The 23,908-nt window shown below is 42.3% G+C and overlaps 1 protein-coding gene across 2 annotated transcripts in view; it reads left to right on the top strand.

The window, feature by feature from the left end:
* Nucleotides 1–23,908, top strand: part of LOC138973152 (sortilin-related receptor-like) — an 84,561-nt gene that overhangs the window by 9,914 nt on the left and 50,739 nt on the right. The window contains exons 5-22 of one of the 2 annotated variants that reach the window (XM_070345829.1): nucleotides 724–901; nucleotides 1,193–1,297; nucleotides 2,171–2,340; nucleotides 2,570–2,774; nucleotides 3,780–3,812; nucleotides 6,453–6,638; nucleotides 7,512–7,600; nucleotides 8,626–8,801; nucleotides 9,439–9,628; nucleotides 10,008–10,139; nucleotides 14,270–14,352; nucleotides 14,758–14,939; nucleotides 15,572–15,798; nucleotides 16,607–16,883; nucleotides 18,279–18,417; nucleotides 20,440–20,649; nucleotides 21,028–21,138; nucleotides 21,640–21,759. In XM_070345829.1, the coding sequence (XP_070201930.1) occupies nucleotides 724–901; nucleotides 1,193–1,297; nucleotides 2,171–2,340; nucleotides 2,570–2,774; nucleotides 3,780–3,812; nucleotides 6,453–6,638; nucleotides 7,512–7,600; nucleotides 8,626–8,801; nucleotides 9,439–9,628; nucleotides 10,008–10,139; nucleotides 14,270–14,352; nucleotides 14,758–14,939; nucleotides 15,572–15,798; nucleotides 16,607–16,883; nucleotides 18,279–18,417; nucleotides 20,440–20,649; nucleotides 21,028–21,138; nucleotides 21,640–21,759 (2,813 nt within the window). The remainder of the gene's footprint in view (nucleotides 1–723; nucleotides 902–1,192; nucleotides 1,298–2,170; nucleotides 2,341–2,569; nucleotides 2,775–3,779; nucleotides 3,813–6,452; nucleotides 6,639–7,511; nucleotides 7,601–8,625; nucleotides 8,802–9,438; nucleotides 9,629–10,007; nucleotides 10,140–14,269; nucleotides 14,353–14,757; nucleotides 14,940–15,571; nucleotides 15,799–16,606; nucleotides 16,884–18,278; nucleotides 18,418–20,439; nucleotides 20,650–21,027; nucleotides 21,139–21,639; nucleotides 21,760–23,908) is intronic. The other variant, XM_070345830.1, reaches the window with a different exon arrangement.

The following is a 23,908-nucleotide window of genomic DNA, read 5'->3' on the forward strand; positions in this document are numbered from 1 at the left end:
GAAGCATAAAATTGTTTTTAGACCTTTGTTTGTGTTTGTATAAATGGTACCAGGCAAAATTTGCTTGAGTTGAATCATAAATTGAAAAACCCAGAGCATAAAAATTGTCACTATGCTGCATATATATATCCCTGCAGGCTCTTCTGGTGTGTGGTTTATTTGTGTGTGTTTGTTAGTTTGTGTGGGTTCATTTTTGGTGTGGGTTCATTTGTGTGTTAGTTTCCTTGTGTGTGTTCATTTTTGTCTTTAACGTTTATGTGTGTACGGCATAGAAACTGTTAAAACAAAGAGTTCATGCACATGCAGTGTGGATGATGCACACCCTCCTCCCCCAACCCCTTCTCTGTGCAACCAAAAATGGCAAATATCAGTGCTTGGACTCTACTGGCCGTATAAAATTTCATCTCACACGGCATCACTGCAGAGCGCCTAGAACTGTACCCACGGAATACGCGCGATATAAGCCTCATTGATTGATTGATTGATAGCAGTGCTGTTCTCTGTGTGTATTTGACTGTGTGTCTCACATTCTGTGCATGACACAATGTGTCTGATTGTCTGTGTCCATATTTGTTTGTTTCTTTGTCTGTGGGAAACCAACATTTGTCTTGTAAGACTTTTTTTTGACTAACTTGACCTTTCTGTTTAGCTGCAAGTGAAAATTCTGAATGTTTTTCAAAGCTCTCTCCCACAAATTTTATTATATTCTTTTTTTTTTTACAGGGGAGTGAGGCCATACGATGCAGAAAACACAGTGTACATAGAAGAAAAACGTCCCAGTGGTGGAGGTCAAGTTCTGCGCAGCAGTCACTACTTTGTCAGTGGCCAATATGAGAACGTCGTCGACGGAGTGGAAGACTTTGAAGTGAAAGAGGAGTACATGTTCGCCACAAAGAAACAGGTGCTTTTGACTTGCTACAGTGTAACACACCCCCCCCCCCCCCTCTTTTAAGACCTTAACAAATCTGAGAAAATCAGGGAAGGAGTCTTGAAATGGAGGTAAATTTACAAATGTTATTGTAAGAAAATCTGAGAGAAAAGGAGGAAGCTGAACTTTTTGAGGTACTAAAAAGGACGCTCTAATTTTATTTGCCATTAAAATGTACACGTTCAAAAGGGAAATTGTCTTGAAGGCATCAGAGTGATGTCGACTTTTCCCTTTTTGTAATGTATTATGTTTGATTTGTTTCAGCGTTTGTTTGGTTCTCGTGATGCGAATGGGACCCTGCAGTTCTATGTGTCGTACAAGAGACAGGACTTTGTCAACGCTCAGTTTCCCGTTCAGCATGGACACACTGTAAGTTTCCACTGGCACTTTTAGAGGAAGGATGGAGGTTGATGTCTTGGGGGTTACTTGGGGGCATTGTAACATTCATTGTTATTTGCTGGTGACCTGTGCTGCACCTATACACAGTCGTGCACACGTTAGAATCAGGACTCATATGAGAAACTGTTCAACATTTGTCATGAACATTTAGATGGTAGGTTGATTTATCACTAATGATACCCCACCCCGCCCTCAAGAAAACAAATAGAAGAACAAGAACAAGAAAATCAACCACAAAAGCACCCAAAGAAACAAAACAGCAACAACAAACAGACAAAACCAAAACTGAAGCACACACACAGGGAAAAGAAATGTATTTAAATCATATGAACTACAGCAACTCAGACAGATGTTTTACAGCACAGGTATTTCAGCTTTCATTTAGTTTACTCTCCCGAAAATTGAAGGATCAGTCAAGAAAATGTATACAATCTTTAAAACTTTGCTAAAAATCAAAGGTTCAATAATTTGGTTGAAACCTACCCTTTTTAGAATTCACAAGAGGACAGTGAGTGCATGTTGCTCTAGAAACATTTTTCAGCAGACAGTTGTATTGCATGATGCTAAAAAGGGTGGACAGATTCTCATTTTTGGGAAAAATGGGGTGCATGGTTTTCACAGTCCTACAAAATTGTCTTAAGACAAGGCAGGGAAAAATACTTGTACAACAGGGAAAAATGGGGTGCATGAACAGTGTTTACTAAGTTGTGTTGAAAAGCCGACACACTGACAAAATAATGCACTGTAGCAACATGCTTCCACGACAAAATGTAATTCATTTTCTTGACGGGGCTTCAACTTTTTTTGTGTAAAGAGCATATATTTTGTTGACCTTGTCCACAGGATTACTACATGGCGGACGCATCAGAGGGTCAGGTGATGCTGTGCGTAGTGCACAACACTAGTGACACCCACCTCTACATCTCGGATGTGGAGGGTTCTCGCTTCTCCCTCTCATTGGAACACATTGTCTACTTCAACCCCCAGGGGGCCCACAAGGACACATGGCTCAGGTATGTGTTCTCTTTGGAAGGCGCCTGTTGGCTTTCCTGGCTATTACAGGTACCATCCTTTTGATCCCGTAACAAGGTGTTTTTTGTTGTTGTTGGAAAGTAGACATAATAGCTGAGAGGTGCTTCTGAAAACTTCAGGAATTCAAAAAGAGAAAAAGCTGTGTGAACCTTGTGACAAAATTCACCCTGTTACAATTTTGTATTTTCTTCATTGTCTCGTCATGAACAGCTACTACTACAACGAATCATTCGCGGACATCCACAAGGTGGCGGGCCTGCGTGGGATCTACATCGCGTCCCAGCTGATCAGCGCCAACGGCTCGTTCAGCGTAGAGAACCAGCGCAGTCTCATCACCTTCGACAAGGGAGGCGAATGGAACCTGCTCAACCCCCCCACCGACCTGCACGGGCGGCCCAACAGAAATTGCACCAAGGTATGTCACTGGACATCACTCCAATACTTGAAGGATACAGTTTTTCTGGGGCATCTGTTTTGTGTCATTGTATATACAGTCAGACCCGTTTACAACCAAGAGGCCGACCAAAAATGGTCTTCATTGACAGGTGGTCACTACAGAAGGGTTGGTTATATATATAGAATAAAAGTTAGTCTGGGATCCGTTGTGGTCGTTATGGAGAGGTAGTCACCAGGGCAGGTTCAACTGTATATATATATATATGGCTTTGGGAGTGTTTATTTTAGGTTTTCTTTATTATTTCAACAAAGAATGCTGGGTGTGACTTTTTTGGGAGCATGAAGTAAGGGTGGTGAAACGCTTGATGGTGGTGGTGCTTTTGGTTGTGGAGCAAGAACAAACAAACACATGCCCATGCAGGGACACACTGTGACACACTGGCTGTATAAAAGGCTGTGCGTGGAGCATGCTTAACACGTAGAGGTCAAGAAATGTCTCTGTGCAGATACTCCCCTGTGCAATTATGTATTGTACAACTTTTGTTGTTTTGGGTTTTGTTAACTTTTTGCAAGTGATGCATTTGTTTCTTTGCTCACACAGAGACTGGGGTAATACTTATGATACGGTTGTAAGACCCCATTTAGGATTTCTTGCAAGGCACACTCCTTGTGACCAAGTGGAGGGAAGGTCTTATCCCATGTAGATGAGCCGAGCTGTTTACACAGGAAGTAGTGTGCTTTAAAGTCCTGTACAGTGGGACCCCCTTTTAAGACCTCCAAATATCTGAGAAAAATCAGGTCTTAAAAAGGAGGGAGTCTTAAAATGGAGGTACATTTACTGAGGTTTTGAACAGAAAGTCTGAGAAAACAAGGTCTTAAAAAGGAGGGAGTCTTACATTGGGGGGTCTTAAAAGGGGGTTCCACTGTAATACGGAGATGAAAGTGTGATTGCTTATTTTGCTTTCTGTTGTTTCTTCCAATACCTGAGTTAAAAGATGAACTGTTTTTCTTTCACGGTTTGTAGAAAAAGAAAAAGCCCTACTGGAATAAAAACCAGGTAATTAAACTGCGTTGATGTTGAGCACTAAACCTGTTGTCTTGATTTGAGATGCAACATTTACTACTGTCGTTGATTTTTTTCAGCATTGTGTTGTAACTCTTTTAATTGAACCCAAATTCTGTGCAAAGTGTGTACTTTCATAACAGACTGTGGCCTTTATGATTCCTTTGTAGTCTTATATTTTTAATGTTTGAAATGGACGAATTCCGGAAAAACTGTCATTTTTATGGGTTGTGAAAGAGTTTGTTCCTTGGAAATATGCAGACATCACTTTTGGAGACACGCTGCTCCATAGTGATTGGCCTTCAATGTCATGTGGGTTTGTTTGCTCCCATATTTCCAAGGGTGAGCAACTCTCCCACAACCCATACATTACAATCTTGACAAGAGTTATTTCCAAACATCATCTATTTATATCTGTGAATATTATGTGGATAACATAGTTGGGGTTTTTCTGCATGAAGACTAAAATGGCATGGATAAAACCTAATGAAATGTTTCTGTTTCTTCCTTTATGAAGTGCCAGATCTGCACATGTTTATGCTATGCATGTTAGACTGAATTATTTGTGCTAATTCTTGATCAAGATCTTTGATGATGCAAATGAGAATTGAAACATGCTGTCAGGTGCTAATGGGGCAAGAATCTTTAAGAAACCTTGAATTACAGATCAGAACACACACTGGCAGAGAAGTATTACGTCCCTTTATAAGTATGACATTGATTATGAACATTATTGAAAAGAGTGTTAAGCTTGAGTTGATGAAGAGGGTTGTTAACTTGTCTAGTTAGAATTGAAAAGTTCAGCATAAAAAGTGAGACCTCAGTTAAACACTTGCAACTTTTAAAGAACAGATTACAGTATATAGAAATGAGTTGTTGTTTATTCGTTGTTGAAGTTGAGACTGAATGAACAGTGACTTTGTTAAACACTTCATTTTGTTCTTGAAAATTTCTTTTGCTGCCTTAGATGTTTCTGCATCAGCGTGAATAGGATGCTTTCCTGTGTTTCCCCCATTCCTTTTGTTCACATTTCAGTTGATTGTCTTGTGTGAAACCATAGCACCTTCCTCCTTTGAACCTGTGTTTGCATGAATGTCAGCATTGATTAACAAAAGCATGGTTAGACCTGTGGATCTTTCTGTTTTTATTTTTAGCAGATTGTTTCAACTTTTTTCTCAGTGGTGAACATGATTGCACTGCACCTCAATGGTCGACCCGTTGGCACCGAACACAGATGTCATTTGGCTTTGACAATGTCATCTTTACACAGCCTTCATGAATGAATAACACCTAGTTCATGAGCACACTAGTGAATTGCATGTTGTATTGCTCTGGTACAAGTTGGTCAGTTTTGTCAATAGTTTTACCTGTGGACACAGATGAGAGTCGGCAGTCAGATCGAACTACTCATTTCAGTGTTGAATCTTACAACCTTGTTTCCTGCTTTCAGTCCCAGGACGTAGAACTTGAATGTCCTGAAGCTGAGTTGTTGATGTCAGTTGCACTGGAGGAGTGTTCAAACATATTCTTTTGTGTTAGTCCTAACTTTAGAATGTGAAGTACAGTTTGTGTATTCATATAATTGTTGCTTATGTCCGTTTCAGTGATGCAGTGTGCATGTTCCTGCTGCTAGAAATTGTTACCACCTTTCTTTTGCTGTATACGTTCCTGGATTTATTGAGTACTAATAAAGGTGACTGGATAAAAAGGATAAGAAGTCTTTAATGACAGATTTAGAATTAAGCTTTACTGAGGCTCCAGGACAAAATGTTTCTGATAGTGACACTGGTTTTGAATGCCTTTCCAGGGTACCTTTGTTTCCACACAGTCAGAAATGTCTCTTTGTCAAAAGTGGTCCAGTGTTCTTTTCCCTTTAGAGAGAGAAAACAGGCCAAAGCACATTCAGAGAAGAAATGCTTTCTTTAGATATGTTTGGTCTGTGGAGAGGCATATCGTCATCATGGAATTTTGGCGTGACTGGTTTTGGACAGCTTTCCAGAAGAAGACCAAAACTGATTATTTTATAATGAAATGCTGTTTATATTTGTGCCTGGTATGGATAGAATTAGATTAACGAATGTTAAATCATGTATTGTCAATCATATTTAAGAGAACATTTCTCACAGAGAATGATTTACTTCGTCGAAAGCACAAAAACATTAAACATGCTTTCAGGGTGCCACTACATTACGAGGGTTACAGATTCGTAGGTCTCTTAAGGAGACTGAATAACGGAAGTTATCAGGACTATTGAAAAGAGCTTCTTTGCAACATGCACATGCTGTGTAGTATTACTTTTTTTAGGCAGTCAAAAGGTTTTTGCTGAAAATGTCACACAAAGGGCTTAATACTTAACAACATTTCTTAAATTCAGGTACGCCATTTGTGTGAAAGGTGAACTAACATGTTGTTTAAGTCAATGTGACTTTGGATTATCCAGCAGTGATATTTGATTTGCTTCATGATTGAATTGAAAAGTTGTTGACATATTTCACTTTGACCTCAGTCTCCTAGTTTTTGCGTACGCCGTAATGCACTTTTTTCTGCCTCAGATCTTCCTGTATTAAAGTGCACTTCTTCTCCGTTGATCTCCACAACTTAACTTATAAACACGGGATGTATTTTCTTCCTCAGAGTCAAAACTGCTCTCTGCACCTGTCCCAAGAGTTTCTACGCCTGTACCCTGGCAGCCAGGCACAGCCAGTGCTGAGCCGCCCGTCCGCCCCTGGTCTCATCCTGGGCAGTGGCACAGTGGGAAAGAGCTTGAAGAGCCAGCAAGACATGTTTGTGTCACACGATGCCGGCTACACCTGGTATCAGGTGGGTTGTGCTGGCTATACACTTAGCACTGTGGGAAAGAGCCTGAAGAGCCAGCAAGACATGTTTGTGTCACACAATGCTGGCTACACGTGGTGGGTAGTGCTGGCTACACTTAGCACCGTGGGAAAGAGCTTGAAGCGCCAGCAAGACATGTTTGTGTTACACAATGCTGGCTACACCTGGTATCAGGTGGGTAGTGCTGGCTATACACTTAGCACCGTGTGAAAAAGCTTGAAGAGCCAGCAAGACATGTTTGTGTTACACAATGCTGGCTACACCTGGTATCAGGTGGGTAGTACTGGCTATACACTGTGGGAAAGAGCCTGAAGAGCCAGCACGACATGTTTGTGTCGCACGATGCCGGCTACACGTGGTGGGTAGTGCTGGCCTCATTTAGCAGTGGCACTCTGGAAGGGAACCAAGAAATATACCAAAAGTGTTTCAGTGTGTTTACGGTTTTGTTCTTCGCTAGGACAGTACATTCTTCCATGCATGCACACGATGCTCAAATTGTCATACACCAACACAGGCATACTAGCACACAAATTGTCATACACCAACACAGGCATACTAGCACACAAATTGTCATACACCAACACAGGCATACTAGCACACAAATTGTCATACACCAACACAGGCATACTAGCACACAAATTGTCATACACCAACACAGGCATACTAGCACACAAATTGTCATACACCAACACAGGCATACTAGCACACAAATAAATCAGATTATCATGAAGTCTTTATGGTCAATATATTTCATTTTTCTTTTTCTTTGCTAGATCTCTGCCGGCTTGTAGTATTGTGCTTGAACTTAGGATGGGATTGGAAATGCGTGAGAACAATAATGAACTGCTTGTTTGTCAGGTGATGGACGGGAACTACATGTTCTCCATGGCCGACCACGGAGGCATCATGCTGGCTGCTCGCCAGTTCCAGCTCACCGACAGTGTCTAGTAAGTCAACTTTGTGGAAATGCTTCTTTACTTGGGATTTGCAATTTAAGCATTATGCTTGAGTACGGATTCTCAATGCCAGATATTGTATATTTGTCACGATAATAACATTGACTAAAATTTTGTTCAAACTGAAATGCTTCTTTTTGATTGTAGTAAGAGTTAAGTATCGTAAAAGCTTTGGCTTGTGAGTGGTAGGATGTTAGACGTTAGTTCAAAGAAAAGACAAGCATCTGATTTTCCAGCCCCACCCCTTCCTTGTAAGCAAACACTCCTTCCTGTGTGAACGATCGTGTCAACCAAATGACAGATCTGTCCCGGTGTTTGCACACAATAAGAGCACCCTTCCACGTGGACACATACCCAAAATGACAGATCTGTCCCGGTGTTTCCACACAATAAGAGCACCCTTCCACGTGGACACATACCCAAAATGACAGATCTGTCCTGGTGTTTCCACACAATAAGAGCACCCTTCCACATGGACACATACCCACAATGACAGATCTGTCCCGGTGTTTCCACACAATAAGAGCACCCTTCCACATGGACACATACCCACAATCAACAGCCTGGCAGCGTGCTTTTGTGCCGCGTGAAAACCTGGACACATCTGTGGTGGCTGACACGGTGCATTACAGTCAGGAGTTGTCACTCATGTAGGGGTCGTTGTGGAGCGCACCCATCATGCTTTAACACTCGCAGGGCCGCTTGGTACAGAGAGGGTGACTGTACTTCAGACGGGAAGATTATGTGCGCAACTGTTTTCCATCACCCCGCGATATTGGCAGCCGTTCTCCGTCTTTGAAGGAGTCCATAATGCTAACATCAAATATTGTATCGACGGATGAAAGTAATTAAAAAATGTTGTGTGTGGGTTCATTTGTGTCTTTAACTTTTATGTGTGTATGGCAAAGAAACTGTAAAGACAAAGAGTACATGCACATGCAGCGTGGATCACCCTCCCCCCCCCCCCTCCCCCTTCTCTGAGAATAGCCTCTCCTGAAACTAATCTTTTGTTGCAGCTACTCGTGGAATGAAGGAAAGACGTGGCAGTCGTTTAAGTTCAGCAACCAGTCTGTGCGTATCTACGGCATTCTGACGGAACCAGGGGAGAGGACCACTGTGTTCTCGGTCTTCGGCTCCAAACCTGATCACCACAGCTGGATTCTCTTCCAGCTCAATGCGTCACGGCTGCTGGGTTGGTTTTGCTTGGTGTTGGCTTTCTTTCTGTATGTTGGGTGTAGTTTTGATGCTACTGGGATTTTTTTTATTATGGTCAGAGAAATGCTTTTGCAGTACACTGGTTGTGTGGATTTAATTCTGTGTGTTGGGTTTAGGACCCCTTGAGAGAAAGTATGTAAAGCAACATTTTAAAAGAATAGAGAAAAATAAATAACATAAATTGAAAGGCAGAAAGTCAAGGGAAGCATTTACTCAGCTTACTTTCTCTTCAGGCTTTTCATGGGAGTTTAGCTATTTCCTTGATGTAAACTTATGTTGACTGGTTTTCCAGTTTGGAGAGAATCGACTATAGTTACCTTGCCATGGGGTCAGCAGGGAAATGCAGTTGATTTCATTGCTGTTTGGTTTTCTCTGTCATTTGTGGGGTGTGTGTATTCCAGCAGTATTGTGTTGAATTGTTGTTGACCGAGAGGAGAGGAGCGATCAGAGGATAGATCTATTTACTGGTCATGTCTACTGTCTGCAGGTAACCAGTGTTCACCAGACGACTACAAGGAGTGGTCACTGCCGTATCGTGTTGAATTGTTGTTGACCGAGAGGAGAGGAGCGATCAGAGGATAGATCTATTTACTGGTCATGTCTACTGTCTGCAGGTAACCAGTGTTCACCAGACGACTACAAGGAGTGGTCACTGCCGGACGAGGTGCCTGACGCTGGCTGCCTGCTGGGCAAGAAACTGACCTTTACGCGCAGGGTCAGTGACGCCATTTGCTACAACGGGAACGACTTTGTCCGCATGAAGGATCTGCGCAACTGCAGCTGCACTCGCGACGACTTTGAATGGTGAGAAATGGTGGGCTGATCCATGCACTGTGGCTTGTTTGGCCTGATTTGAACAATGTGTAATGGTGTGGAAGTTTTGTTAGTTTTGGTTCTGTTCCTTCTTTCCCCCTTGAACCTACCCTCCCCATGACCTCACAGACAGACACACACACAGATGGATGTTCACACTAACACGCACACCCATGCACGCACACACGCACATATTCTTTTTCATATACCCAGGGAAGTATGCTGATAACCTGAAAAGCTAAACAGTTGATACACTGATGCAGATTTGATTTGTCTGAGATGAAGACTAGAGCTCTTGATCTGTGTTTTAGCTACTTGAGCTGTAGGCCAGGCGAGGACCGCTATATTTATGCATTTATGGATGTTTCAGTGACTTTGGCTACAAACTGAGTGACGACCGCTTTGACAGCACCTGTATTCGTGACGACCACATTGAGGACTCGTTGGTCCACGGCCGTCCACACCCCTGTCCCCCTGGTACTTTTTACTCCTACACTCACGGGTAAGTTGTGCAGTGGTACCAGAAGCTCTGGCTGTTGTTACAGTGGATCCCCCCTTGATAGACCTCCAAAACTCAGAGAAAAACAGGTTGTAACAAGTCGGGTAAGGCGAAATTACTACATTTAGTCAAGCTGTGGAACTCACAGAATGAAACTGAACGCACTGCATTTTTTCACAATGACCGTAGTCCACCGCTAGTGCAAAAGGCAGTGAAAGTGACGAGCCTGTTTAGCGCGGTAGTGGTTGCGCTGTGCTGCATAGCACGCTTTACTGTACCTCTCTTCGTTTTTAACTTTCTGGGCGTGTTTTGAATCCAAACACATCATATCTATATGATTTTGGAATCAGGAATGTCAAGGAATAAGATGAAATTGTTTTTAAAACGATTTCGGAAATTTAATTTTAATCATAATTTTTATATTTTTAATTTTCAGAGCTTGTTTGTAATCCGAATATATAACATATTTATATGTTTTTGGAATGAGAACATGATGAAGAATAAAATAAAAGTAATTTTGGATCGTTTTATAAAAAAATAATTTTAATTACAATTTTCAGATTTTTAATGACCAAAGTCATTAATTAATTTTTAAGCCTCCATGCTGAAATGCAATACCGAAGTCCGGCCTTCGTCGAAGATTGCTTGGCCAAAATTTCAATCAATTTGATTAAAAAATGAGGGTGTGACAGTGCCGCCTCAACTTTTACAAAAAGGCGGATATGACGTCATAAAAGACATTTATCGAAAAAATGAAAAAACATCTGGGGATATCATACCCAGGAACTCTCATGTAAAATTTCATAAAGATCGGTCCAGTAGTTTACTCTGAATCGCTCTACACACACACACGCACAGACACACACACACACACACACACAGACACACACACACACACATACACCACGACCCTCGTCTCGATTCCCCCTCTATGTTAAAACATTTAGTCAAAACTTGACTAAATGTAACAAGTCAGGTAAGGCGAAATTACTACATTTAGTCAAGCTGTGGAACTCGCAGAATGAAACTGAACGTAGTCCGCCGCTAGTGCAAAAGGCAGTGAAAGTGACGAGCCTGTTTGGCGCGGTAGCGATTGCGCTGTGCCTCATAGCACGCTTTACTGTACCTCTCTTCGTTTTAACTTTCTGAGCGTGTTTTTAATGCAAACATATCATATCTATATGTTTTTGGAATCAGGAACCGACAAGGAATAAGATGAAAGTGTTTTTAAAACGATTTCGGAAATTTAATTTTGATCATAATTTTTATATTTTAAATTTTCAGAGCTTGTTTTTAATCCAAATATAACATATGTATATGTTTTTGGAATCAGAAAATGACGAAGAATAAGATGAAATTGTTTTTGGATCGTTTAATAAAAAAATAATTTTAATTACAAGTTTCCGATTTTTAATGACCAAACTCACTCATTAGTTTTTAAGCCACCAAGCTGAAATGCAATACCAAACCCCGGCCTTCGTCGAAGATTGCTTTGCCAAAATTTCAATCAATTTAATGAAAAAATGAGGGTGTGACAGTGCCGCCTCAACTTTTACAAAAAGCCGGATATGACGTCATCAAAGGTATTTATCGAAAAAATGAAAAAAACGTCCGGGGATATCATACCCAGGAACTCTCATGTCAAATTTCATAAAGATCGGCCCAGTAGTTTAGTCTGAATCGCTCTACACACACAGACAGACAGACAGACAGACAGACAGACAGACACACAGACACACACACACACACACACACACACACATACACCACGACCCTCGTCTCGATTCCCCCCTCTATGTTAAAACATTTAGTCAAAACTTGACTAAATGTAAAAAGGAGGAAGTCTTAAAATGGAGGTCAAATTACAGAGGATATAAACAGAAAGTATGAGGAAGTAAGGTCTTTAAAAAAAGGGGGGGGGGGGGGGGAATTAAGGAGTATTAAAAGGAGGTTCCACTGTACCATGTTTTGAAACTGGAAACAGCCAAGACTGATAAATGGCACATTAGAAGGAAAACAATACTCGGGCAATGTTACATAGGAAATGCTTGAAGCATTCCTTTCTGTAAGAATGATCATGTCACACCAAATAAATACCCAGCATGCTTCCTCCAAAAGCGGCGTATGGCTGCCTAAATGGCGGGGTAAAAACGGTCATACACGTACAAATACAAGTGTACGTGGGAGTTTCAGCCCACAAACGCAGAAGAAGAAGAATGTTGGTGTGTGTTGGAGCTGAGGGATGTTGTCATCCCATGTAAAAGCCTAGACAGAGCTGTGATGTTGAACATGATTGCTTACATCAGAAAGAATGTGCCCTTAAAGGACAGATGACGTAGAGGTTACATGCCGAGTCTCAGTGATTATTAAAAATAATGGTCGAAGTTGGCGGATCATGAAAAATGCGAGCTTTAGCGAGCTTTTTCATGACCGCGAACTGAGACCATTATTTTTTATAATCACTGAGACGAGGTGTGTAACCTCTTTATTCCTCCTTTCTTCAGTTATTCAAAGAAAAGAGGAGGTTTTTTGCGAAAGTTTGATCGAATCCTATTCACTCAACCAGTCAACCTGCGCAGGCGATCGATTAATGCGCGGTTGTATAGTTCCGTGCAAATCATTCCATTCTGTTAACACTTCTTGTCAGTTTTCCTATTTTGGACTAAAATCAAGTACACAGATATGCTGTTATTCTGCTGTGGCGGCAAAGGCAGATATTGTGTGTTCTGTATATGTTTTGGTATCGCTTAGGATAATGTTCTTTCGTCAAATGGGACTAGCAGACGAACTTTTGCACCCGTGTTCCAACGTTAAAAACTGTATGAAGTTCAGTTTTCTGGGGAAAATAGTGTATGAAACCGCTTTATGTTGTTTAAATTGATGAGATGTGTGCATTTGGTTGCGTGTGATCCGTTTATTAAATGAAATATTGTTGAAAACTGACCGTCAGATTGCATTCTGTTGTCGGAAACTGAGTGAAAAGAAGGGGAACTACTCTTGTCGCTAGACAAAGTATGAGTTACTTGCCTTGCGGGAAATTGCTTGTGATGAACGTTTGAGCACGGCAGATCTTGATTCAGAAAACAACCGAACTCATGGATTTTATATGGAGATTCATGTGTTCAGGCCTGTAGTTGTTAATTTAAATGTGGTATGTTTGTATTGTTTGCTCCAGAGATGTATACTTCGTACATTAGAGCGTTCGGAACTTTTCAGTCGCAAAAAGTAGTACCGAAACAGAACAACTTCTCAACCCATTGCACTATCGAGGATTCAGGCTGTTGCTGGGTCGTTATTTGTTTGGTTGCTGGGTCATTATCGAAAAATAACTACCCCTACAAGTTTACAGAGGTAAAGAAGCAGAGGGGGGAATAATGTCTTTTATTGGGAGATGTCCTCTCATTGGAGGGACATTAACATCACTAGTACCTCTGTCAATCAGAACTGCCAACTGTTACACTTTCTGTTACAGGTCCTTCCTATGTTTTAAGACAAATTGCTACGCTATTATGCCAAGCTTCGAATTGCTACGCTCAAACAAATAATCACAAGCATGCAACAGTTTGCTTTTTCCTTGTGAGTCTTGATACTCATTTTTGATTGTCACTCTGTGCAGCTGTCAGAATATGGGTAATAAAACATTGTTCACAATGAGTAGTAACACTGCAGACACCCTTCAGTCTATTGGCCACTATGTTTCTGTTTTCCAAACAAACGTTTTGAAAATGTATTTAATTTTTTGCGAAAAAGCAAATACATTCATAACAATGCTACACTTAAACACTATTTGCAGCGGTAAAATTTTTTTTTAATCTAAATTATTACACTTGAGGCTTCACAAAGGTCACTTACATTCAATGATGGCAAAGTGTATTGAAAAAAGTAACTTCTATCTTCAATAAGTGTCTACTTCTATCACAAAATAAGAGTCTGATTTTGCTGTAGAAGCCAAGAAAGCTTTGAGAAAATTAATAGTTTCATTTGGCAGACATGTTAAGCACATGAGCGAAAGTGATCAGTTCTATCAGAAGAGATCAATCTGTTGTAACTGACATAGTCTGTGATGCATTTTGTAACGATGCATTAAGTCATGCTGGAAGCGTGTTTAACTGATGGTGATATTGATGCTTCAGGTACCGGCGTGTGTCAGGGGACACATGTTCAGGTGGAGACGAGCACATATACGCTCCCAAGATGTTCTCCTGTCCTGTACAAGGTTAGTGACACTATTCATCACAGAAGGAGAACAGGTTGTGACAAGATTTCAGAATAGTGTGAATGAATAATGTGTTCATATCAAAACCGAAAAAGAAAGGGTTTGAATCGACAATGAGTTCATATCCACACATAACAAGATAAGAGTTCTTAGAAGATTTCAGACTTGAAAAACAGAATCAGTTGAGTGGATAATGAATGAGCTCATATCAACATGAAAGAAAAGGAGTTCTGATAAGATTTCAGCCTTCAAGTTAAAGAATACTTTCAATTGATTTTACGTTCAACTTTGTATTTCAGCATTGTTAACATCCCAGGCAAACTTAACCCTGCATGGGATCATGTGAATATGTTCTCCGCACATTTGTCCCTTTGCGTCACTAGTATGGTGATATATCCATTTCAGAGAGGAACGAGTTCATTCTGGTGGCGGGGAGAGATCGTATCCAGGCAATTGACGTGGAACACTTTGAGTCCACCGACCTGTACCGTGTGCCCTTCGGCCAGCGAGGTCACATCAGCGCTGTCGCTTTTGATTACGCCAGGAACCAGCTGTTTTGGAGCTCCTACCAGCCGTCTGTCATTCAGGTAATGCTGCTAGTCTGTGTCTGGCAGGCCAGGGTACAGGGGGAAACTTTACAATAAAGTTCTGTTAAGTGTTCTGTGTTGGCAAATTTATTGGTGCTTTGAATTGGTGCCACTATGTGGATTGAATGTTGACTTGCTGAATGTAACTTGAATCTGGACACCATGTCACACCTAAGATGCAGTCTTGAAGCTGGAGACACTTGAGAGAAAAACAACACACCACAAGATTTGTTATCATTGTGCAAACACTAACGAAGTAGTGTATTCTTGGAGGTGAATAATAGAGGAATGCCAAAGACCTACAGTCCATTACACTACCGCAAGTTTTCTTACATATATCCCTCTTTCAGGCCAGCAAATTGAGAAAATTTGATGTCATGACAATAACCCGATTTAGCCCTGTGTGAGATTCACCCTCCCACTGAGTGAATCTCAAAGGGTTGCTCTTCTTTCAGTATGTGACTTCTCTTTCACGGAGTCAATTCTGGACTATGCTAAAAGGGAGGTAAATTTGCAGAAGTTATGAAAAAGTGAGAAAGCAAGGTCCCACAAGGCGGGAAGTTTTTAATTGGAAGATCTTAAAAGGGGGTACCTTTGTAAATGAACAAGGTTTTGGGTTTGCTGCGTTTCAGTCGCTAAACTTGACCAATACGACCACCACCAATGTGCTGGCCAACAGTCGTCTGCAGCAGGTGACCTCCCTTGCCTACGACTGGACAGACGAAAACCTTTACTGGACGGATGAGGGTGAGCACGTCATCGAGGTGATGCGGAGCAACGGACATTTTCGCAAACGTCTGATTGCCAACCACTCCAGCGTCATCAGGCCTACCCGGCTGGTGGTCGACCCTGTGCACGGGTCAGTGATGTACACGTTTTGCTCTTGTCTGTTTGTCGGTCTTTTGTCCCTGTTCCACTATGTGCAAAACTCTTTGCACTAAGATCTCTGCTTTCTCAAGGTGAAATTTGGCGTAAACATTCCAGACTGCAAATGTTAACAAATTCAGAAACAAAAAACAAGAATGGTAAGTCATTGGTACTTTTAATTTATTCCTTTGTTTTTTAACTTTGTTCATCTTACCACAGTCACTTCGTTGTTTAGATTTCTTTTAATTTATGACAAAACAAAGCATTAGAATCACATCTGGATGTATTTTGTCATGTTTTGTTTTACCATAAATTAAACATTCCATTAATTTACCGTTCTTGTTCTTTGTTTCTGACATTTGGTGTGTTTCTCAGAATGGGTGCATGATTGTAATAAAAATTAGAAGTCGAGCTCTAATGGAAGACATCACTTGCGTTTATGGGTGGGTTATTATGTGAATGACCACTTTTTCCCTGCCATTCAGGCAGTCATTCTCTGTTTTCCGGGTAGAGAGAGAGAAATGGGTGTGTGTGTGTGTGTGTGTGTGTGTGTGTGTGTGTGTGTGTGTGTGTGTGTGTGTGTGTGTGTGTGTGTGAAGAGGGATGCTTTGATTTTAACAGAATGCAGAAAGCTGGTTAGATTTTAAGCGCAAAACTTTAGCCTTCAAGGGTAATTCTGTCATCTCTGCTCTTAGTTTACATATTCATTTTCTAAAAAGGTGGTTCTACTGTACAGAATCAGCACTTGGTCAAGAATATGTAATCCATGACACTGTCACCTCTGCCTCTGCCCATGACAGCTGGATGTACTGGCTGGAGGTGTCCAGCGGACACAACCAAGTGATGCGCGCATGGATGAACGGTGACCGCAGCTCCATACAGGCGGTGCAGCAGTCTGGTCTGTACGGCTCTCCCCAGGGTCTGGCCCTGGACGTGGTGCACGAAGAGCTGTACTACACCACCACCACCTTTCCCTACCACATCTACCACCTGGCTGCCACCAACAACACCAACATCACACAGCTACAGCTGCCAGGTCAAGCCGTCTACAACCCCGGCGCCATTGCTGTCTTCAAGGTCAGTTCAAGTTCAAGGTTGCCCAGCAGGAGTTGAGGGTTTTGGTGTTGCTTATAGATGAGAAGGGGCTTCGTTGTTGTTGTTGTTGATCTGAGTACAAAGGGAAGTAAGCGCTCTATATACATACCACATGTGTAATAGGGTAAGTGAGAGTTATGCGGAACCACTCTCCTGGCACCTGGGAGAAGCAATGAAATGAACAAGCCACTTTCATCCTCATGAAAGGATGATCGCCACAAGCTCATATTATCCTCATTCTCCAAGGCATTCTAATTAACACTTACCTGCACAGTCATACAGTTGTTGTTGATGCACCCCCCCCCCCTCCCCCCGGCCATTTTGGATGATGAATGTCATAGGTTTTACACTGGCTTGGAGCATTAGTTTATAGCAGTGATACCCACATTGAAAGGGCACTTTTGTGTCCCTATATTGCAGGTGGCCTGTCCTGACAGGTACACTTTGGTCAAGATATTGACAAGACTACAGCAGGTGTTCTTTGTTGAGAAATGTCTTCCCATCACGTCATACCTTAATGGTAGCTCACTTGGTAGAGCACTGGACTTGTAACCCATCACGTCATACCTTTATGGTGGCTCACTTGATAGAGCACTGGACTTGTAACCCATCACGTCATACCTTTATGGTAGCTCACTTGGTAGAGCACTGGACTTGTAACCCATCACGTCATACCTTTATGGTGGCTCACTTGGTAGAGCACTGGACTTGTAACCCATCACGTCATACCTTTATGGTAGCTCACTTGGTAGAGCACTGGACTTGTAACCCATCACGTCATACCTTTATGGTAGCTCACTTGGTAGAGCACTGGACTTGTAATCCTCGGGTCACAGGTTCCCATCCAGGCCAGCGCAAACACGGTTCAACTCTATGTGCAGACTTAAAGACAGTATCCATGTCCAACACCTGTGTCACTGCAGTGGCATGTAAAAGACCTGGGTCATACTGCAAGAAGTGCAGATGGCACCTAAACAAGCATGCACATTGGAAGTGAAACTCGTATTGCTGCTAGCTCTTCACAGGGAGGAAGCCACCTGCATTTCTTGGCAATTGGATAATGAAGTAATAATGTAAAGTAAAGTGCAGAGGCTAGGTTTTGTATATTCTCCGCATTTTCACGGATTTCCGCGAAAGCAAAACCAATAAAAATAAATAAAATAAATGGTGTTTTTCTTTACATGCACCATGTATCTTTTACCTGAGGGGGTTAAGTTCATATTTACAAGGCCAAAAGGCCTCCGCTTCAGGAGGAATTTCCTCAAGACCCCCACCAGGGGAACCCCGGCGATATTTATTTCCTTGAAACTCATTCGTCCTTGAATGGATTGCCTGATTGTGCCAGATGTGCTGATGGCGGTGATGACTGTGTTGCAGGAGGACCTGCTGTGGATCAACAATGGAGGCTCCAAGCTGATGACCACTCCCACACAGGTTGACGACGCCGTCCTCATCATGAAGACCTTCTCCTTCACCGTGGTGGACATGAAGGTCATCTCTCACATCTCTCAGAGCGGTCAGTTTTATACTTGTCTCACTCACCCCTCATCTCTCAGAGCGGTCAGTTTTATACTTGTCTCACTCGCCCCTCATCTCTCAGAGCGGTCAGTTTTATACTTGTCTCTCTCAGCCCTCATCTCTCAGAGCGGTCAGTTTTATACTTGTCTCACTCACCCCACATCTCTCAGAGCGGTCAGTTTTATACTTGTCTCACTCACCCCTCATCTCTCAGAGCGGTCAGTTTTATACTTGTCTCTCTCACCCCACATCTCTCAGAGCGGTCAGTTTTATACTTGTCTCACTCAGCCCTCATCTCTCAGAGCGGTCAGTTTTATACTTGTCTCTCTCACCCCACATCTCTCAGAGCGGTCAGTTTTATACTTGTCTCACTCGCCCCTCATCTCTCAGAGTGGTCAGTTTTATACTTGTCTCACTCGCCCCTCATCTCTCAGAGCGGTCAGTTTTATACTTGTCTCTCTCACCCCACATCTCTCAGAGCGGTCAGTTTTATACTTTTTTTTTTTTTTTTTTTTTTTTTTCGACCTCAGTTGCATGCAAGGCTGCTTCAACCCATCTTTTTTGCCTCTTTCGTCTTTTTTTTTTTTTTTTTTTTTTTTTTTTTGGCGGTGAGCATATCCTTCCTCATTGGTCTTTTTTTTTTAATGAAATTTTAATTTTGTTTTCTTTTACATTACAGGTTACATTTCCATTAGATTACTTTTTAATTCAACAACAATAATTTAACTAATGTCTGCGTGTATGTGCGTGTGTGTGTGCGTGTGTGTGTGTGCGTGTGTGTGTGTGTGTGTTGTTGTTGTTGTTCCCATAATTCTGTTATATAATACATTTTCAGCGGGACAATACATAACAGGTTAATTAATCCAACGCTCGATAGACAAAGGCGAGAATTTACAAATTACCAATTACAGTACTAGTTTTCAGCACAGCATCATACAGCGCATATATAAATAACTTTACATTAACAGCACAATACTACTAGTTATCTATATTCTTATACACAGTTCAATTTTACTAGAAATTTCGAACTCGAGCTTGGTTCTGAAATAAGATCTTCATGTTAGTTTTTGGATTTCCGTACTTAAACTGGCTTATGCACATTTTCGATATCAATATAAGGTGATTAATTATGAAGGTTTTCTCTCTGGGGATATCACGTGTGAAATACCCAAAAAGAGCCTCTTCGCAGCTTAACTTTATATTTTTGCCTGTACATTTAAATATGTACCCTTGACATTCCTGCCATATGGGTTGCACTGCTCTACACTGCCAAAAAAAGTGCTCGATGAAGTCGGTTTCGTTACAATACTGACAAAGATTTGTTTGACGAATTCCCATCTTATGTAGCAAAATATTGGTGGGATATATATTGTGTAAAATTTTCCAATGCAATAGACGAAGACGGGTTTCTGTCGAGCATTCGTTAGCTAATTTCCAGTGTTTATCTTCTAATGTAATATTTAATTTGTTCGACCAAAATCCAGCTGAGAGCGGTCAGTTTTATACTTGTCTCTCTCACCCCACATCTCTCAGAGCGGTCAGTTTTATACTTGTCTCACTCGCCCCTCATCTCTCAGAGCAGTCAGTTTTATACTTGTCTCTCTCACCCCACATCTCTCAAAGCGGTCAGTTTTATTCTCTTTTCTCTCTCTCACCTCACATCTCTCAGAGCGATCAGTTTTATAGTTGTCTCACTCACCTCACACGAAGGGACCTCGGTTTTTCGTCTCATCCGAAAGACTAGCACTTGAACCCACCACCTAGGTTAGGAAAGGGGGGAAAAAATTGCTAACACCCTGACCCAGGGTCGAACTCGCAACCTCTCGCTTCCGAGCACAAGTGCGTTACCACTCGGCCACCCAGTCCACACACACACACAGACACACACACACACATACACCACAACCCTCGTCTCGATTCCCCCTTGATGTTAAAACATTTAGTCAAAACTTGACTAAATGTAAAAATAAAAGACAACTGACATGGAGATTGCACACCATTCCTTGAACTTGCATTTCAGGTAAAGGCGCATGCAGTCCCCCCACTGCCCCCTGCTCCCAGCTGTGCGGTCCGAAGCCCCACCCCACCGACGCATCGCAGCATAACCGCACCTGTCTGTGTGCGGATGAGTTTCGTGCGGAGGTTCAACAGTCTGGGGACCAGCATTGTGGTTGCGAGAACCCTGGCGAAGTCATTCAGGGTCACTTTTGTGTTGTCAACGCCACCACAGGTGACACTCAGCTTTGCAATGTGTTTTGGGTGTGTGTGGGTGTGTTTATGTGTGTGCGTGTGTGTGTGTATGTGTGTGTACATGTGAGTGTGTGTGTGAGTATGTGTGTGTGTGTGTGTGGCTGGGGTGGGTGTGTTCCTTCGTTTAGTGTGCAGTGTGTGTATGTGTGCAGTGTGAGAGCATGTTTGTGTTGGAATATGTTTGTGGGCATGTTTGCGCATCTGTGTGTGTGTGGGCATGTACAAGTATCCCTATTTGTATTTTTGTAGACATGTGTATCTGTGTTTGTGCCCTCAGTTTGTGCTTAACATGATTTTGAAAGAGAGACACACACATTAAACTGAACCTAGTGTATTTTGCTGTTGAATTTCTTTTCAGGCAGCTGCACTTCAGACCAATTTAAATGCAATCAAGGACGTTGTATTCCCATAAGTTGGAAATGTGACAGAGACGATGACTGTGGTGACATGAGTGATGAAACTGATTGCCGTGAGTCATCTTACTGTACTGTCTTGGTTCTTTGCTTCATTTTAATTTTAAGGAACACACACACACACACACACACACACACACACACACACACACACACACACACACAAACACACACACTCTTAAATTTGTGGGGTTCTCAAAGGGGGTTCCACTGTATTTTGATGCAGGAACGTTTGTAGCACAAGACTAGATCCATACAGCGCAGGTTTTTCATATTGCCATAACCATTAGTCAACGGGGGGGGGGGGGGGGGGGGGGGGGGGGGGGGGGGAAATTCTTCTTGCTCTTCAGATTTTTGTAAAAGTTGTCTGCTGTTCCTATACAATACCATTTGATCTTAGAAACAAAGAGAAGTACAGTAAATGCTTTAAAAAATATCTGGCACCTGGGAGAATAAGACACATTGAAATGAACTAACGACTTTCATGCTTTGTGTTTTATATCTTGTCATTGAGCTCTCTGCCTGGCTTGGTTTATTATGCATGATTATTGTTTCAGCATACAGCACTTGTCCCCCCATCACAACCTTTACGTGTGGGACGGGCAAGTGCATACCTAGCAGATGGCGCTGTGATTACGACAATGACTGCGGCAACGGCGATGACGAGCTTGGTTGCAGTAAGATGTGCTTCTGTCTTTCTCTGTATTTTGCCTTCTCAGGGCTCCTAGTTCTTTGCGAATTTGCACATTTTCAAGAAATGTAATTATTATAAACCTGCTTAGATTTGCCTCAGATTGCACTATCTTGGATGTAAATTTCTGCCTGGAATTTGAGTTTGTCTTCAGCGGGATCCCTGGTTTCTGTTTGGAATATTTTGTCTGCTCTCTCCCTCTCTCTCTCTCTCTCTCTCTCTCTCTCTCTCTCTCTCTCTCTCTCTCTCTCTCCCTCCCTCTCTCTCTCTCTCTCTCCCTCCCTCCCTCCCTCCCTCCCTCCCTCCCTCCCTCCCTCCCTCCTCCCCCCTCTCTCCCCCTCCCCCCCCTCCCTCCCTCCCTCCCTCCCCCCCCCTCCTCCCTCCCTCCCTCCCTCCCTCCCTCCCCCCCTCCCCCCCTCCCTCCCTCCCTCCCTCCTCTCTCTCTCTCTCTCTCTCTCTCTCTCTCTCTCTCTCTCTCTCTCTCTCTCTCTCTCTTTTGTCTCTTTTGAACAATCACGACAGAGGGCAAACAAACTGGGTCACACATGTCAAAGACCTTTTGTGCAAGTCTGGATATGGTTTCGTTTGGTTGTTTGCTGGGGTGGCAGATGAAAAGTTGTTTCTGGGAGACCTGAAGGAGACAATGAGGCACCAGTTTTCACAGGAATGGTTTACACGTCTGTCAGAAAGTACACGCCTTGAATTTTACCACAGTTTTAAAAGTTGTATTGGGCACGAAGAATACCTGGACATGATTCATGTGAGCCTTTATAAAGTTGCTTTGTCTAGATTTAGACTGGGGGTCTCCCCATTCAATGCCCATCGACATCGTTACTCTCACTCTGACACCAGTCGTGATTGTCCTTTCTGCCTCATACTGCTGACGACGAAAGCCATGTTGTTTTTTTATTGCCCCAACGATGGCATCAGGCAGAGATATATTGGCAGAATACAGTATTTTTCAGATGAAGACTGTTTACGATATTTGCTCACTTGTACGGTGGAGGATCAGCTTGTATCCTTTGCAAAGTACCTGTTCTTGGCCTCACGAATGCGACATAAAAGACTAGCAGAAAACGAACCGCTCACGTGATTCTCGCGTTCCCTGTACGAACATATATCATGCTCTGGAATCATTGATGCATTCCCCGTAACAAGAGATTGACTTGAAGGTGCCGTAAACGTTAACTCCCTGGCATGTTACAACCTCTTCTTATTATGCATTTCATCTCGGAAAATATGTGCGTTAATTGGTGTGTGTGTGTGTGTGTGTGTGTGCATGCGCGCGTGTGTGTATGTATGTATGTTTATGTATTTACGTGCGTGCGTGTGTGCGTGCGCGCGTGTGTGTGTGTGTGTGTGTGTGTATGCTTTTGCTATCAAGCATATGATACCTACTGTAATAGTTTCATGCATTTGTTGTATGTATTTAATGACTGCTTCAGATGTGTATATTTGCATATAATTTGCTGTGTGTGTGTGCCCACACACGTGTGTATCTGTATGTGTGTGTGTGTGTGTGTGTCCGTGTCCGTGTCTGTACGTGTATATCTGTGTAAGTGTCTTGGTGTCGTTTGACAATGTTTGCTTAAGTTATATCATCTTTCCAAGCTATGTTTTCATGATTATGCCTCAACATTTGGCAGGCTCTTCTTTATTTTGCCTCACTTATTTGCATGTTTAGGCTATGTTTAAAGCCCAATGTATCTCACCCTTATTAATTTCGTTGTCTGAAAATTGTCAAAATCAACTCATTGATTAGAACAATAAAACATCCATCCATCTCTCTCTCTCTCTCTCTCTTTCTCTCTCTCTCTCTCTCTCTCTCTCTCTCTCTCTCTCTCTCTCTCTCTCTCTCTCTCTCTCTCTCTCTCTCTCTCTCTCTCTGTCTCTGTCTCTGTCCGTGTCTGTCTCTTTGTGTGAGTAAACCAAAAAATGGTGTCTTCTGTATGAACATTTTCTGGTATAAGCTGCTTCTGGTATATTCAATGACATCCAAGGCAAAAATAAGAAATGTGACCTGTTCGTAGATTTTCCTGTTTTCTGCCTGAAGTCACTCCTTGACCATCAGAGATAAGTTCTCTCACCCCTCAGATGGTCAAGTAGATCATTATGTTCTGGAAATAGAAGCACAA

Source organism: Littorina saxatilis, linkage group LG8, assembly GCF_037325665.1.
Source record: "Littorina saxatilis isolate snail1 linkage group LG8, US_GU_Lsax_2.0, whole genome shotgun sequence".
In the NCBI taxonomy this organism is placed as follows: Eukaryota; Metazoa; Mollusca; class Gastropoda; order Littorinimorpha; family Littorinidae; genus Littorina; species Littorina saxatilis.